Consider the following 18,307-nt stretch of genomic DNA (forward strand, 5'->3'; position numbering starts at 1 on the left):
AAATACCACTGGTTACTTCAAAAAAAAAAAAAAAAAAACCAACAGAAGTTTCCTGGACTTGTAAGAGCTTATCACATTGTCTCTCAGGGGCCATGTAGCAAAAATTCTTGACACATGAATGATTCCCAATGAACCTTGTGGTTTTTTTTTTTTTTTCTTTTTCCATTGCATTCACCACTGAAGTACAAGTAGAAAAGTAAAGAAAAACAAAAAAACAAACAAACAAAAATAATGTCTCAATTTAAACAGAGCACTCCAGAACACTTTTTTTTTTTTTTTTTGCTTCATTGTTGGTGGCTAAAACATACGTTCTACCAAAATGATTTCAAATTAAATTGAAGGTTATTTAGGAAAAAATAAAAAGAACCATGGCAAAGATTCTTGGAAACTTGCAGGAAGAATTATGCAAATTTATTTTATGGACATTATTTAAGGTGTGTTAGGAAACACACTGTCAGAACACACCTTCAAGGGTGCACCTTTCGTACATAGTAAGGTGCATGCGGTGTACTTTTTGCTTTTTAACACTATACAGTGTACACTATATCCAGGTGTCCGGGTGAAAGATATATATTAAAGGTATAAAAGAAAAATGTAGCACCCCAACAACAAGCAAAGATACAGTTTAGTAGCATTTTTCTTTCCTCAGCATGTATGACCATGAGAACCACAAACAGCTACACTAGCTACAATGTTTAGTAAATGTATAGTAATGTCAATAAAAGCTTTACAAGTTTTATATGTCTTTTTTTTTTAAGGAAGTTTAATTAAGATTACTGTTTATACTTGTTTTGATGTAGATGTTTGTTGAAGTTTGGATGAAACTCTTGATTGCAAGAGAAGTAATTAAGCTTTTACCTACAGTATAGAATGACTATAACAACTTTGATAATGGTTGAAGATGTAAATGACATTTTTCACCAACCGGTCATTTCTTTTGGTAGATGGAGTTCGGCTAATAGTGTGTGTGTGTGTGTGTGTGTGTGCACAAAGTGGGCAGGCTCATGGGAGTCGCTTTTGCGAGCGCGCGGAACCAGACCTCGTCAGCTCTCTACCCTCTCTCACTTCAGTTCAGTCCGAGTCTGAATAGCAGAGGGGAGGCACGCAGTGCCAGGAAAAAAAACAAAACACAAAAACCTCAGGATAACCCCTCTGTCTCTCAGTTTGGAGTTTGGAGCGACCACAAACCCCATCAGACCCGCAAGCCGCGCGCGCCGCACCGCACCGCATCACGCAGTGTGCTAAAGAGAGTGGAGGAATCTACTGCACAAGAGCTTCAAGGACAAACTTTACTGTCATCACACTTCTCTTTTAAGTTCAGTTCTAGACGGGAATCTGTTTTTTTTGTTTGTTTGTTTGTTTTAAATAGCTATATTTGAAAGTAATGAGTTCGAGTTGAAGATCTGCGCTCCTGGAAGGAATCAAAAGTAACAGACTTTTATCCGGGAAGCAGATTTAACATTCATCTGGGCCAAATAAAGCAGAACAAGGTAAAGATTTTCACAATATTTAACTGCACTGAGCCATTTGCATTACTTTCATAACTTTATTGATGTATGCATTTATATATTTATTTATTACATGCATGCATCAGCGGTTGTGCAAAACCCAAGGAACCTTTTTGAATTCTTATTGACGTTTGGGTTCTTCAGGGAATGCCCTATACTTTGTTGTTGTTGTTTTTTTTTTGGTTTTTTTTTTTTTTTGCAAGATTGCAAAGATTCCTGATGCACTTTTCAGACGTCTGCATTCGAGACATTGCGAGGAACTTTTTCTTAAGATCTTCATTTCGTGTTTTTTATTTATTTATTTATATATATATATATACCCTCGTGCGGTACCTGATTTTGCATTTCTAAGCGCTCCTTAAAATCTCGTAAAATTCCTTTATTAGGAAAACTTCGGGCATGTCGAGGAAGGGGGAAAAAATAGCTCGGGACTCTCCGAGCATTAAACTGCTCGCTTTGAAACTCGTGCCAGAGCGCGAGGGAACCGGGGTGGGTTTTTTTTCTTTTCTTTTTGCGGTTTTTACAACTCCGGGAAGTTAAAGGCGTATCTACAAGCGCGCTTCAATCAAGCCCGAGCTCGCACGCGCTTTTAATTTAGCCCCCGTGCACCGGGTTGCGGTTTCAGATGAGGTGGGGGAGATGAGGATGAAGGAAAGAAGAAGAATAAGGAAGCACAGCCTTTTAAACACAGGTGAAACTGGACGCACGCGGAAGGCAGGGCAGGAAGCGCGCGCCCGGTCTACTCTGTGTGCGCGAGGCAGCAGCTCAGTGTCTCTCACGCGCTCTCACAGGCGCTCTTGACAGGACCGTTAATGCCACCAGCCGCGACGCTTCGTCCTGATATTCTTTCAACAATATTGAGCCTTTTAAACCATTTTACACTTTATTTATCCTTTCTGACACCGTTTATGAGACAAACCGACCGATTTTAGACAGTTTTTAAAATATTTGACAGAAACATCTAGAGTCTGTGAGTGAGTTAACGGAATTTTTTTAAAGGCTGGCTAGCTAACTATCGCCTGCTAACGCCGGTCTCTTTTTTTTTTTTAAATGAAACTTTTGTCATTTTACCACTGATTTAATGTTCCCCCTTTTTGTACACAGTAAAATCCTTTAGAATACTTACACGAGTAGTTTCACCATTTGCTGTGGTAAAATGTTGATATATCTTTGTGTTTTTGAGAAATTAAGAAATTTCTAACAAAAAAAAAACATTAAAATTGGTTAGTCAGTCAGGGTTGCCAGATTGAAACGTATATTTTCAAACTGTGTAGCATAAAAAGAAAGACTGGTATTAAAATATAACAAAAATGATGTTAAGTCATTGTAGTGGTAAGCATAATACTATGTTGGAGGTAGACAATTGTAGAAGAACCTCATCAAGGTATATAAAAGGAACCTAAGCACAACTGTTCAACTATTGATGTTACATTTGTATTGTTTTTTCTTCCCAAAAATACACAGTCTTCTTTATTTCTGACAGTCTAACCCGGCTCAAATCTTAACTTTGATCATCTCTAACAACGAACCAACACAGAACAAATTAAAAGTTGAAATATCACTTGCAGGTAAACTTCAATCATGGTGTGAGTCCATTGTTTTCATCGAAATCATAATAAAAAAATATATAGGAAGCTAATTAAGATCACATCGGTTGAGAATTTGGCTTATTTATTTGTTCATTTTTGGTGTATTTAATGGGGGAAAAACATCAGTTACTTGCAAATTGGTCTATTATTTGTTTTTAGTTTGCTATTAGTACTACTGGAATAATTAGTTAACCATTAATATTTGATTTATTTATTTGCCTGCCTGACCTGGCCTGGTAAAAGGGATATTTTCTGTTTGCTCCGTAAAGAAAAGAAGACAGAGAGGAGAGGATTTGAATAAGTGCATTTAACAGTGAGGCCAAGTCATTGTTCCTGCATTCTCTCTCTCTCTCTCTCTTTCTCTCTCTCTAGTCTCTCTTTCTCTCTCATTCATGCTCTTTCTCAGAGAGGCAATGAAAAGTGGAACAAAAGTGTGAAAATGGGCAAGGCCTATGTCACATAGCGTATCTAAACCCTCCATTTGCATTTGAAAACTGCTGTGCAGAAAGAATCCCGCCACTGTTGCAATGGCCGTGTGTGTGTCCGGCGAGTGTGACAGGACGGCGTCGGTATGCATCGCCTGTTTGGGTCGCTGTTTGGGTCGCGCTTCTCCCCAGGTCTCCGTGTCAAGTTCTATAGGTACAGAATCAGGGGTTTCCCACTTGCTTCTTTTCACTCTGTTACCCCCTCATTTCCATACCTGTTCAGCCCGTAACGCCGCTGAGTATTCCCTCCGGAATGCTCTTTCCCAGCGGGATCCATACAAACAGCTCAGCTTACGGTTCTCACACACTGCTCACACACCCTCTGAACAGTGCCTCTGTGCTCTCTGGGTGGAAACACGGAAAAGGCGGCCGTGGACCGGATTCCCACTGTGCCTTCTTGTCACCTTGGTCTTGATATGGTGATGTGCAGCAGGCTTTCACTTGAGGCTGAAGTGACTAAGACCTAATTTAGAGCAGATAAATGCTGACTTATGCAGAACTGAAGCTTGGCAAGATTTTGGGTACTCGGACTGCAAAGCTTGAACAGATCTCTCTCTCTCTCTCAATTTCTCCCACACACTTTGAAACAAAAGCATGACGGACTGGATTCCAACATTTGTTTGCACTTTTCGTTTTGATTTTAGAGATGCGCACATGTTCTTGATGGAACTGCCCATTTTAAAGCTTGGTTTTGTCGGAGTCATCTATAGATCACTTCCCCCTTCATGGCCAACAGCATCTCTTGGCTCATAACCTTGGACTCACTGGAACATAACCTTAAGCACAAATGTTCTCACGTCTTATCTCGCCTCTCTCAATCTGACTCACTTAGAACCAGCTTACAGCTCATTTTTCCATTCATGCTGTTGTGCACAGCAATGCGAAATGTTAAAGATGCACCCATTCAGTGCTAAGAATCCATATAATCACTTTGCGTTCTAATACGCTGGATTGGTATTGGATCTACTGATTAATTTTATGCTGTGAATGTGTGTGACAATAAGGACACAGCTTGTCTTACAGTAGGCCACCAACCTGCCTGGATCAAATAACTTGGAAACCGATACTTACTGCGAGGATGTCAGTGTCGGATCAGTATCGGGTTTCGGCTGATGCTTGGAGATCTGATACTCGTATCGTATTAAAAATGGAAAAGTGGGATTGATGCATCCCTAATAGTAGCGCTGGAATTACTGAGCTGCTGATGAGATCAGGGTTGTCTTTTATTCCACCTGATTCTATATAAGCAGACCTGTTTTGGAAAGGCAATCTGAACTGTACATTTTTAAGAAAATGGTACTAAACCGTAACTTTCCTTGTCTGGTGGTACCTTCAAAGGTGCACCTTTAGTATATATAGTATAGTATCGTATGTACTTTAAATTATTTTTCAACGTACACCACGTCCATGTTTCCAGGTGGAAGATGGAAGATTCCTTTGTGGGAACCACCCCAGTGACACCTTAGTACAATTTTCCCTGAGATTGTATGCCATAGCCTTTCAAGATTTGATCTGACGGTGCAAAAAAAAAAAACTAGATCATCTTCTGGCTAAAACTTCACTCTGGACACATACACGCGAACGACCATGAAGATCTACGGTTTGCAGTGCAACGCCTTGTGCCATACTCGGCACCCCTGTGCTGTTTGAGGCTTACACACTAATGGCATTCTCTGTGTGAGCGTAGTGTAAACAGACTTGTAACAAACCTCACCAAACTCTCTCTAAGTTTAGCTTCTGCAAACGCCGTCCTGAGCTCTGGCCAAGAAGGACGAGAGCCTGGCAGCACAGCGTTCCAGTGGTGTCTCTGGAGCTTAGCATTAGCCATCATTCTCTCTAGCTAGAGTGTGTGTGATTTGGCTGCCCAGGCGGAGTGGTGTCACTTTGGTTTGGCAGTCAAATCGAAATCAAGCCCAGAGCTCTTAAGCGAGAGAATGGGAGTAGCTGTTGCTGAATCTTTTGAGTCCCGTCGCGTTTCAGCATAGCAATAACGATAAATGTTATTGTCCAGATTTGTAATTTAGATACCGGCAGGAATTTTAAGCACCATCGTCTCGGAATGCTGGCGAAACCCCAAAATCTGTTTGTTTCTGTCCATCCATATCTCCTGGATTTGCGTGCGCAATGGCGCTGTAATATTTTCCTGCACACATTCCAAAGTGTAGATTGTGATCAGTGTTGTAGAAAAATATTGTCTTAATGCCAAGTTTTGATGCCAAGTTACTCTCCTCTCTTTTTTTCTCTTCCGCCCCACTGCTAGTGTATGTGTGTATGTTGTGTGCATCAGAACACACACCCTGAGCTGTGAATATTCACGGTAGTCAGTATGAATAACACACACACACACACACACACACATGTTAGTAATGAAGGCTTTCTGGAGTTTGTGGGCAGCACCACTGGAGTGTGATTGGCATGTGGAAATGCCCATGTGCTTCCGCACTGTTGATGCCGCTTCTGTGCATGTTCCCTACATGTGCTCCTCATCTGCGTGTGTGTGTGTGTGTGTGTGTGCGTCCTGAGAACCTTCTAGGAATAACCAAAGTCTCCAGTGAATAGCTACACTAAGCCGATTCTGGTTAAAAGGCACATTAACACCGCTCACAGATCAATCAACTCACCGAGTGATTGATGAAAGACATTATCAGTCTGAGCTGACCGAGCTCTTTCATCCACCCAGTGATGGATCACACGTTTTCCAAAACGAGCACAATTAATTAATGACCGATTGTGTGCGCTTGTAACTTTGACCATTTGCACACTGTCACTTAGAGACCAAACAACTCACGCACTTTTTCTGTTCTGAACCCTATTTTTAGGAAAATATTTAAATGTGACTTAATGGATGAAAATCAGACTATTAGCAATGGAAACCAATCAGTCATTCTCCCAGGGTTAGCTGGGATTTTGTGCAGCTGGTGAGGAGTAATTATAATCTCTTTGTCGGTTCTCTTTGATGGTTGCAGTGAGATCAGAGAAAAGGTTGTGGAATTGACATTTTTATTTCGATTTGACTTTTATGCAAGCGATTAAGAGGGGATAAGTGATGGTCATAAAAACACTATGGACCATTACTGTGCTCAAAGAGTTTAAGCTGTTTAGAATTATCCTCTCTTAATCCTCCAGCCAGCCTCATAACATACAGGCACACACAAACACACACACACATGCTCGATTTGTCACGCATCTCATTTTCTATATGACCTACAAGTTAAAAAAGTTCTTGTTCCAGCAATGTATTATAGAACGTATAAATAACAGCAAAAAAAAAAAAAAAAAAAAAAACAGCAGCAAAACAAGGTTGACACGATTGTGGTCGGGTTCTGCCTTCAAATTATCCACTCACAAATTATGATCAGACATCCTCCCTGGCTCTAATTAAACATTTGGCGTTATTTGTTCCAGATGGCGTTGTTTTGAAGTTTAATTTTAGCACGAGAACGCCATGCATTGTGGGAAAGGCGACTGCATCCAAGGAATCTGACCGAGTCCTGGTTAACGTTCTCACGTTCTATGACCGTCAGAATCTGGGCGATGAACGTCTTACGTTCTCGAACTAGAACTTCAAAGAAGACACGGTTTCATAACTCTCTTTAATGTTCTCACGTTCTGTGACATCATCAGAATCTGTCTGATGAGCGGTCTAGAAGTTCAAAGAAGACAGGATTCCATAACTCCTGGTTTTAATGTTGAACTTTCGTTGACATCGCCATTGACATCTGTCTGATGAGCATTCTAGAACTAGAACCTCAAAGAAGCCAGATCAGACCGAATTGTCTGATTCAGTCTGTCGCGTTCCATTACTCCATAACCGTAGCGCTACCAGTGCAACAGAATCCTGGTTTGATGTTCTCATGTTCTGTGACATTTCCAGAATCATTTTGATGAGTGTCCTACAACTAGAACTTTAAAGATATCCAGGATTCCATAACTCAGACCATATCTTTACCAAATCTGGCAGAATCCTGGATTAACGTTCACCAAAATCTTGGTATACAAACCTTTCCACTTGCATCACCACTCCACTACATTGGAAAGTAGGTTGCAGGAACAAGATTAGCTTTTTTTCTTGCATCCAACATGACTCATAACTGAAACTGGATATAATCCATACATACAGCTGATAGTTACACACTTTACAGGGATTCCCTTGGGAATTAATCTCATTCTTCCAATTACTAACTTGGAACCTTAACTTCTAAGCCAGAACTTCTCATTAAAATAGGCTACCAGGAGTGGGGTTCGAACCCACGCAGACATACATCCATTGGATCTTAAGTCCAACGCCTTAACCACTCGGCCATCCTGGTAAACACAACAGCTGAGTGACATTTCAGCCCAACTATTTCCCCTCAAACTGGTAGGGCATTGAAAAGGGAGACATTCTTCTGTTTCTCAGTCTTTGCATGGAAAACAAGTTCACTGTGGTGCACACGCATTTCTGCTCTGCAATACAACATAATCCTTTTTCCCCCTTTTCCAATCTGTGCAATTTGTTAAAACAGAAATGGTTCTGTACATTATGGGTAACTTTTCTGCACGTACACTTTATCTTTCTTTGCCACAATCTATGTTTCGGGAAATTGATCAGATTTCATTCCAATTATTTGCTCCAAGGTCTGCAACCTTGTTCCAAAAACTAGCCCAATTTGCTGTAAATACCACGACCCTGGTCACATTAAAGAAACAAAGGTATTTTAACTGCAGTGATGTTTTGTCTGCCAGAGAAACTTTCCTCCAATATCTTAAGCCTTTAATGTTTCAGGTCTAAACCTGAGTAAGACCCAACAGTGACAAACCAAACGTCTGGGAGAGTGGCGAAGAACAGAAAGAATGTTGGCGTAAATTTAAGCAAAACCACAAGAAACAAAAAAAGGACGTTTAAGAGAAACTTTTAAACATGGAATAAAGGACGGGGAGGAGGTGAAAGAACAAGAGAATGAGATGAGATGAAAAAAACAAAACAAAGAAAGGCAGAGAATGAATGAAGAGAGAGAGAGAGGTGGTGAGAGAAAGAGAGAGAACGAGAGGGAGGAGGGTGGAAGAGAGGTCATTAAAAGGACACCCGCTCGCTCCAGCTGCAGTAAAGAAGGCAGTAAAGTATCGGCCCAATCTGCCATCATTAGCCTGATTATATCAGCAGGGATCGGGGTTAGCCATCAGCTCCGATCGATGGGGTCCAATCAATAGACAGAGGATAGGATCTGAGTGAGAGGGGTGGGAAACTGACCAGCACTGCATGCTGGGTAATGAGGGAATAACATGGACATTGACATAGACTAGTCTAATATCAGTTTTAGTTTGAACCAGATAAATGTTTCTGGTCTGAGCCACCTGTATCCACAACCTTTACATTACACTACAAATACGTGTAACATTTTGTTCTATCACTTTTTCCTAGCGCCTTTCTAGCGACCTTTACATGCTAAGTAACGTTAAAAAGGAGTAGAAAAAGAATAGCTGAGATTTAAAAGAAGCAACCTACTGTCCCTGTAGAATCTAACATGACCCTACAGCTGCGATTCGTCATGAGCGAATTCGTGAAAAGTCGAATTAGCGGTCGAGCATTTCTGTGTTTGAAATTCAATTAAATCCGTCTCGCAGATAACGTTTCTGCAGATTGGATGACGCCTGCAAAGTTAACATTTTCCCCACATTAGCAAGACTGGTGATTTATGAAGTTTGGGATCCAATTATGCTACAAAAAGCAAATTCTGACAAATATTTTCCGAACCGTAAAGACCCGGTTATATTATTGCAATGATAAGATCAGACTTCCCTCGAGCAAGCTTTAAATTTCGAGTGCCCGGGAAATAATGAACCGACGTGACAAACAAACAAGCTGAAACGCTCCAGAATGAAAACAAATAAGCACATGTGCTTCACATCTGTGTGCGTGTGAGTTTCACCGCCAGCGGCATCAGTCCGGTTGCAGATACCGTGTTGGCTGTCAACATTCTTATGTAACGTGGGACGTGATCATTAGTCGATGAACCAGTTTGCGATTTTGCACCGGTGCAGAAATATCGTCGTCGATCCTACGCACGACGAAGGAGAAATATGAAGCAGGTTTGTGTATACACACGTGACCGTATGTGCATTTTACAAGATGTTCTTTGTGTGTCACGTGCACGTACACGCTTCAGTTCGGCTCCTTGAGTATGCATGTTGAAATTCAAGGGGCGTTGAATTGATGTGGACTGAAGTACAACATCAAGTACAGCAAGTACAACATTGTATTTGCTGGATTATTATTATACGAGTTATTTTCCTATCCAGAATAATTGCAGAGTAAATGCGACGATGAGATTTAATTGAATTTGAATTGAATCTCAAATTCCTAATTACGTTTGTAAGTAAGACAGTAATTTGTAAGACAAAGTACAGGCATAAGTGGGCATGGTGGCTTAGTGGTTTGCATGTTTGCCTCACACCTCCAAGGTTGAGGGTTCAATTCCTGCTACAGTGTGTGTGTGATTTCACTCTGCAATGGATTTACCCCACTTCCATGGTATCCCCCACCCTGGGATTGTATCTCCAGCTTCCCTGTAAACCAGCAAGATTAAGCAGTACAGAAAATGGATGGATTACCACCTTAATGTTTGTGGAGATATAATCCTCATGTTCCAGCAGATTCTTTATCACAGCTGCATTTGCTAATCACCGGTTAACAACTTGAAAGTTTTTATACCAAACCCCCCCTCCCCCCCCCCCCCAATTATATATATATTTAATTACCGGCCATTTTAAAAGGCTCCAAAAAACTAAGGGAGCAGAACTGAAAAGACTTTATGTTTATGAAATAACACGATATAAGTGTTGCGTTCATGTACCCCGTGAAAACAGGAACATTGTAGATTTTATATTTGACAAAGGTCATCACAACTGATAGCTTCTAACACAATGCACATCTGTACAAGAGACACATACTGACATATTAATTCTGTCACACTCATTGCTCATTGCAGTCATGCTTTATGGTCTTGTACACTCATGTTTTTTTTTCTCTTTCTCTCTTTTTCTCTCTGTAGCAGGATGAGGCGAGTGATTGGCTGCTTCGCAGTGCTGTTGTTGTCGTCGGTGCTGGCTGTGTTCGGGCAGAAGCTACCCACTCGCGATGAAGGCCTGTTCCAGATGCAGATCCGGGATAAGGCTCTGTTTCACGACTCGTCTGTAATTCCCGATGGAGCTGAGATTAGTGGATACCTGTTCAGGGACACGCCGAAGAGGTATGCCTACACACACACACGCACACACACGCGCACACAAAACACTTTATCGCAGTTTAAAGAAAATGTCGCATGTGCAAGACTTCAAGAACTCAAGAATCTTTTTTCCTGGACGAGCTGCACTACACTTCCTGATAAAAACCTTATAGGTGTTCTGTAACACATTTTACAAGATGGGAAAGACTTCACGCAGAGCCGCGTGTGGATATGTTTTACGTGTCCTAATGGAGAATATGGAATCGATTACAGCCAGCGCACAGCTGACGAGGGCATAAGGAGGCATGCATTATGGATGAGATGCTGGGAAACGTGGGTGTGTGCGCGTGAATGAGAACCACTTTTGATGAAGAAGCAGGTGTCTCTAGCGAAAGACGATACCCACATTCACAGCACTTCTGCAGTCTCTCTCTCTCTCTCTCTCTCTCTCTCTCCCCCTCATATGCACAGGGGGCAAGGTTGTTTCAAAGGGCATGAGTGGAAACCCATATAAATCAATCAGCTCCAACACGCAGGCCTCATATGGTCATGCCAAACTGTTCCCACAGTTCCTTTTTCACAGGTGCATATTTTATGCATCAACTACGCAATACAGGTGAAAACGTACGCTTGGGTTAACCAGCAAATCTACACGTATGACACGGACTCTTAGACGTCGTACTCATAATTGGATTGAAATTGCAACACTGTCCCGTGTGCTAGCCAAATCTAGAGCAAGAATTGCAGAGAATGTGTGAATGCTCTGTACTGTAATAGCTCAATAATACTAGCTCAAGTTCATTATTCAGGCACCCTTTAGTGAGTTAATAAATCTAATAAATCTTTCATGATGTACTGCTGAGATGGGTCTGTAATGAAGCAGCAGTCACAGCTCTTTGTTCAGTGTTAATATGCTGTGAACACGTGTAACAGTGATAAGGAATTAACGTGATGAGGGTGATAATGCTCAGCGATTGCTCTCTCCATAGTCGAAGAAGTCGTTTTAGCAGACTTACATGGCACAGAGTAAACGTTTGTGGTTTACAGAGAATTAGAATCGCTCTTTAAGACATACAGATTAATATTGTTGGGGATAGTAGCATGGAATGGTCCACAGATTCCACACCCTGGTCCTACCTTCAAACCATGTCCTTTAAATGGTGTTTTCGCTGCTCAGCTCAGGAAAACACTAAACTGTGGTAGGACCAGAGTTGGGAACCTGTGGACTAGTGCATGCTACTGTACCCAGCAACATTACTCTGTTTGTCTTTGTATGTACTCCAAGACACATACAAAGGGTTGGGGACCTGTGGACTTGTAGATCAGGAATCATTGGGCGGTATTTTAAACTTGTCATGTTCTGGACAACTCTCAGGGTCATCAAACGCCATAGCTATGACTGGTTTAGGAACTAGCTTCCTGATTTGACTGAGGATCTCAAACTAGTGGTTATTTTTTTTTAGCAATAGTAATAGACTACTGAACGTCCTGAAAGGAATAACATATAACGCCGACTAAATAGTGTTCCAATAGTTAATTTATGCCAACCACAGACATGTTTTTCTGGGTCATGTTTTGGTCAATTTGGTATCATTTGCCAATACATGACCTCAAAGATGCCTACGATTGGCTAGTCTTGTTCTTAATGACAGGGCAGAAAGAGTAATGCTAATCTTTCATTCATGGAAAACACTACCAATTTTGCTTTCTTGGACTCCCGGCCATGGATGGCTGTGGTTTCATCAGGAACCAAACTTGCCATCTCGAACAGAATGGCTTTCCTCAGATCTGTTAACGACAGCATACGTCAGATTCTAGCGGCCGTCCAAATGGGACTGCTTTTATTCCGGCTGCATTGGAAGGCAGGATACGAGTCATATGCTGGCCAGGCCTGAACTGTGTTGTTGCTTTTCACAGGTATTATTTTGTAGTGGAGGAGGACAACACGCCGCTGTCGGTGACGGTGACGCCGTGTGACGCTCCACTCGAGTGGCGGCTGACGCTGCAGGAGCTGCCGGAGGAGGCCAGCGGAGACGGATCAGGTAATTATGGTCAGGTCTCGACCGTATGCATCACTTTAATGGGCTGCGCAAATGCATCCTAAACGATCATTTTTACGCACAGGATAATATCGCACTAGATCGAATGTACATGTGATATAAATCCCTCGCAGCGTAGCTGAAAGTGTAGTCATGTGCTAGAGAAACAGCCAAATGGAGAGTCAGTGATGGATGGGGTCTTCAGCTCTCAACCAATCAATACAGCTTATGGCTTAATGCACACTTATATATCCTTCCGTCCGTCTCCGGACAGAATTAGAATTGGACATTCAATCCTTACGTGCTTTATTGAAGAACAGAACAGTGTGTCCTGGAGACCTTTGCCAATGACATCCTTTCAATATGCTGCAGTGTCTTCAGATGACAAAGTCAGAGGAGATTCTCTTACCGTAGTTTAGGTTTCATTTCTGACCATCAGGCTGGATCTACTTATTTTAACGCCAACTAGCAAACGACTTTGGGATGTGTTGCTTTTTTGTTTAATCAGCCAACCAGACGAGAGGTCGGGTAAAAATAGGCACGGATTGATTTTCGAAAGACTGTGTGAATGAGCCCGACTATCCCAAGTGCATAACCATGAATCTGGTTAAATATCCGTAAATATTTGTTGTCTGCGAGGTGGTGTTTTCCAGAGTAGTCTCCGTGTGTGTGTGTGTGTGTGTGTGTGTGTGTGTGTGTGGGTTGTTGGGCGTGTTTCTGGTCTAAGTGTTACCACACTTGATGTGCTCATGCACTGCATCTGACGTCCACAGAATGGAAAGTAGGAGAAAAAAGGGAGCGATGGAGCAGATAGAGATCATAAATGCACGGCGTAGACTTTATTAGGAGCTGTTTTCGGGTTCCGACCCAATCAGCGCATAATTCAAGCACAAAAGTGGGTCGTGATTTTTTTTTTACTTCATTTACTTCCTTTTATATCAAAGCATGGTTGCAGCGCACGTTCCTGTCCTGTTATGCTGTTCTCCTTCCCTGCCTGTAGGTCTAGACCCTGATTTCTTCGTACTCTCTGATCTCCCATCTATACTGTTTCTGCTCTCTCTCTCTCTCTTTCTTTCTTTCTCTCTCTCTCTCTCTCTCTCTCTCTCTCTCTCTCTCTCTCCCCATCTGGAGCGTATCTGAAAATGCAAATAGAGCCACAACACACCGGACCTGGAGTGGAATCATGGTTTTATTTAGAGAGAGGATTAGAACTAGAGAGATAGAATAATTCGAGAACGAGAGATTGAGATGATCAGTATGCATTTGAAAGAGATGCCTGTTGTGCATGTGTGTTTTGTTTCCAGCTGAGTATAAAAGACCTCCATGTGCGCACGAATGCATTATGTGACCAGCATGTGTGTCTGTTTTACAGTGTGTGTGTGTGTGTGAGAGAGAGAGAGAGTTAGGGAGACTTTGAGAACCGTAATGTGTACCATGGCACTTCTCATCCCTCTTGCATTAATCTATTCATTCACTTTTACTCAAGGGTGCAGGTTGTATTATTTTTTCAGAATGTCTACATTTCCGTCTTAGTTTATTTTATGACTGGATTTCGCTACCGGTCCTGAGAAAGAGGCATTCGTCGTCATCATCGTCATGATCATCGTCATTGTCATTATCGTCTTCTCCCACCCCAGACTCAGAGAAGATTTTTTTTACAGCATAACATGTACTGTAAATATACAGGAACGTAGATAATTCTAGACAAGTGCTCGGTCTCTTGGTACATAATCCTCAAGCTTTTTTTGGCATGTTTGCCGAATGCGTGTTTGCGTATGCTGTCTGTTAATTTAGTACGTGCTCTTCGGTTGACAGACAAAATATTATGCTTTCTCGGCCGGCTTTAAGGAGAAGGCCCGGATGAGGACTGTGGGCTGGAGAGAGGCTACAAGGCGCCTCTGTACGGCCGTGGAGCTTTTGGGGGAAGGCAGAGTGAATGCTGGGCTCTGATGTTGAGCAGTATTTGGAGAGAAAACACTGCAGCTAGTGGCAGAAACGACTAATCATCCACTAAGTCTCAGGACAGTCAGGCTGACCTCATCAGGATTGACATGATAAAACATAAGCTGCAGGTTGCTTTCCGTTGCTACCTGTTAGTGTCAGGTGAAGGAGGAAAGGAAAGCAAATAGTCAAGTGTGTGTGTGTGTGGGGGGGGTTATTGGTTATTGGTTAGTCCGGGGTGGATTAGTCGGTCACAGACATCCAAACATCCAGCTGATCCAAACATCTGTACAGCTTTCGTTTGCTTAATCTGTGCAAAAAAGCTTTTCTGAGAAGCTTCTTCTGAAATGTGGTTCCACAAAGATTCATGAGGCGCTTGCGATTCTTCCAAAACCTCATGCAGATGTGTTTGTGTTTCCTAGGTGAGCCGGAGCCTCTGGAGCAGCAGAAGCAGCAGGTGACGGCCAGCGAAGGCACCGAACTCTTCTCTTACAAAGGCAACGATGTGGAGTCATTCGTCTCTAGCAGCTCACCTTCAGGCCTTTACCAGCTGGATATTCTCTCCACGGAAAAGGACAGCAGCCTGAAGATCTATGCCACCACCACGCCAGAATCAGATCAGCCCTACCCAGAGCTGCCCTACGACCCCAGAGTGGATGTCACCAGCCTGGGCCGTACTACCGTCACGCTGGCCTGGAAGCCCACCCCTACCGGCTCACGAATGGGCCAGCCTGTGCACTACTGCGTGGTCGTCAACAAAGAGCACAACTTCAAGAGCCTGTGCGCCGCGGAGGCCAAGATGGGTGCTGATGACTCGTTCATGGTGGTGCCCAAGCCGGGTCTAGACTTCAGCCCGTTTGATTTCGCCCGTTTTGGCTTTACTTCGCCAGAGAACGACCTCACTAAGGACCGCCATCGGTCTCTGAGTGCCAACCGAGTGCCGGCTTCCAAGCCGTGGCGTTCTCCAGGTACCAATCCCAGGCCCTCGGACATACGCAAGATCTGCATTGGCAACAAGAACATCTTTACCGTGTCGGGGCTGAGGCCGGCCACACAATATTACTTTGACGTGTTTGCTGTCAATGTAGCCTCCAACGCTAGTACGGCTTACGTCGGGACCTTCGCCCGCACCAAGGATGAGGCTGAGCCCAAGACTGTCGAGCTGAAGGATGGAAAGATGGCTGACATCTTTGTCGAGAGGAAGGGCATCAAGCTGCTGCGCTTCGCTCCCGTTTCCTCCCACCGACGTGTTTCCCTTTCTGTCCACTCCTGCTTGGACGCTGTTCACGTTCAGGTACGGCGAGACGGTAAACTCATGCTCTCACAGAACGTGGAAGGAGTCCGTGAATTCCAGCTCCGCGCCAAACCCAAGGCCAAGTACCTTATCCGGGTACGCGGATCTCGCAAAGGCGCGTCGGCACTGAAGGTGCTAGCAAGCACGCGTGCGGATACCAAGCGGCCCTTCCCTTCTCTCCCTGAGGATACGCGAATCAAAGCCTTTGATAGACTACGCACGTGCGAATCTGTCACTGTGGCCTGGCTCGGCACGCAGGAGCGCAACAAGTATTGCGTGTACCAGCGCGAGGTGCCTGATGGATACGGCGAGGAGCAGCGGCGCCGTCAACGCAACCAGTGTGCCGGACCCGAGACGCGTCGCAGGGACGAGAAAGTACTCTGCAAACACTTCCACAGCGCCAACCCGCACAAAGCCGTAACCACCGAAACCATCACAGGACTGGAGCCGGGCAAGAGCTACGTCCTCGACGTCTACGCCGTTGGTCATGGCGGACACTCAGTCAAGTACCAGAGCAAACTGGTGAAAACGAGGAAGTACTGCTAAAATGAAAATAAAACATATATACAGAAAAATAAAATAAAAAATTCCAACAAAATAGACTCTGCACAGAAGTAAATATATTATATATATAATGAGAGGAAAAGTTTATTTAACTGGAAGTGATATTCTACTAAGTTGTGTTTTTTTTTTTTTTTTTGCTGACTGACTACTTGGTGAGCCTAGTGGCAGAGCTCGAACTGCTTCTAGAGCGAGATAGAGTCCTGTGTGTTCTTCACAAGTTAACGAGTGCCGTTAACGAGAGGTCCTGGGAGGTTACTCATCCTGGAATCATTCTGCTTTCCGTCGTGTTGTGAGAAACTATGTTAAACTCATCTGCATATCGTTTGTGATCGCATCGACCCCTCCCAATCCGCTCTCTCACTGAGTACACTCACATTTAGAAAGAGTTCTTAAGTTATTTTATACCTCTTCATTTTTGTTTTGCTATTTGAACTGTTTTTTGTTTTTTTTTGGCTTGTTACTTGTTATAATTATTCCTGCTATGAAAAAAACCCCCCATGTTGTAAAATTCCCTGACGAAGTCGGGCGGTTTGTCGAGGTGTTGTCCCCCCCCCCGCTGCCTTTGTCTGTATATTATCTCATTCTGTGAGTGAATCGCTTTGGGATTCTGTAAATGTGCTCTTCTCTGTGTCCGCTCTGCCTGTCACATGTACAGAGTGCTTCTGCCAATATTCATGTACATAAAACCCTAAATATAGAGGCCAGTAATCCCCCCCCCGGTGTGGCTTCTGGTGTTGTCTTTCTCCACAGGGATTAATCACTTGCTCATAAAGAGGCGCACGGATAGGGATCAGCACCCGTGTCCTTTAAGCCATGTCCGGGACGTTGTACGTGGATTATGGTACAACATGTCGAGAGGTTTTAAAAGGGATAACGTACATCATCGAAGACGCACATATATCACACGCAGTCTCAACTGTGGTCCCGTATGCACGGCGACTTACCGACATACTTCACCGTAAGCAGGTGATTTGTCCTGACAAGCAGGACAACGCCAAAAAGAACCAGACTGTCCATTTTCCACTTAGTCACGACAAGGTGGGATTTATTGCCTTCATCCTTCATGCAGCCAATCAGTCCTGAAACCAGACCCAGTCCAGATGTCGCTGCTAAACTCTTGATAGCTGGAACTGTCAAGGCGTGCTGATATTATACACAACTTATACACAACCCCGACAGATCGGCTCAAACCTCAAACAAGTCGGAACCACACTTTCTTTAGCTCGCTTGCCAAATCCGGGCCGTGGCGTGCAAAACAATCTGGCTCGCGCTAGGCTTCCAAACAACCCGATTCAGGCTTCGTGCGTGTAAGAATGTACAGGCACGTGAATAAACAGCGACATCCAAACCAACGCGTTAACACGAACACTCGTCCCGTCCGGTCACGTCAAAATTTCTCCTCGTTTTCTAAAATCTGAGCGAGAGTTGCTGCTATGATGCTTGTCTAAAAACCCACCGATAATAGGACTAGATTAAGATTACGCAAAGCTCACGGGACCGCTTCGAATACGGTAGTGACGACGGCAAAACATAAACGGGAAAAAAAATATCCTTGTTAGCGACTTCAAGTCATTTTGAAGAATGTTCGTGTTTATGTGATGCTTGCATATCCTCTAAGTCTAAAACCAACTTTAGACTTCCAGTCTCACACACACACAAACACACACACTCAATGCATATAG

The 18,307-nt window shown here is 43.3% G+C and overlaps 1 protein-coding gene and 1 non-coding gene across 2 annotated transcripts; one reads left to right on the top strand and one right to left on the bottom strand.

The window, feature by feature from the left end:
* The first annotated feature begins 1,032 nt into the window (after window positions 1-1,032).
* On the top strand, window positions 1,033-18,284 carry ndnf (neuron-derived neurotrophic factor). Its single transcript, XM_053643899.1, has 4 exons — window positions 1,033-1,490; window positions 10,614-10,811; window positions 12,705-12,829; window positions 15,190-18,284. Exons 2-4 carry the CDS (start codon window positions 10,618-10,620, stop codon window positions 16,605-16,607), a joined length of 1,737 nt encoding a protein of 578 aa, XP_053499874.1. The 5' UTR covers window positions 1,033-1,490; window positions 10,614-10,617; the 3' UTR covers window positions 16,608-18,284.
* Window positions 7,810-7,892, bottom strand: trnal-uaa (transfer RNA leucine (anticodon UAA)). Its single transcript has one exon. It is a non-coding gene; the product is annotated as a tRNA-Leu (tRNA).
* Window positions 18,285-18,307: the final 23 nt, after the last annotated feature.

The sequence above is a fragment of the Ictalurus furcatus genome, chromosome 15 (genome assembly GCF_023375685.1).
Source record: "Ictalurus furcatus strain D&B chromosome 15, Billie_1.0, whole genome shotgun sequence".
In the NCBI taxonomy this organism is placed as follows: Eukaryota; Metazoa; Chordata; class Actinopteri; order Siluriformes; family Ictaluridae; genus Ictalurus; species Ictalurus furcatus.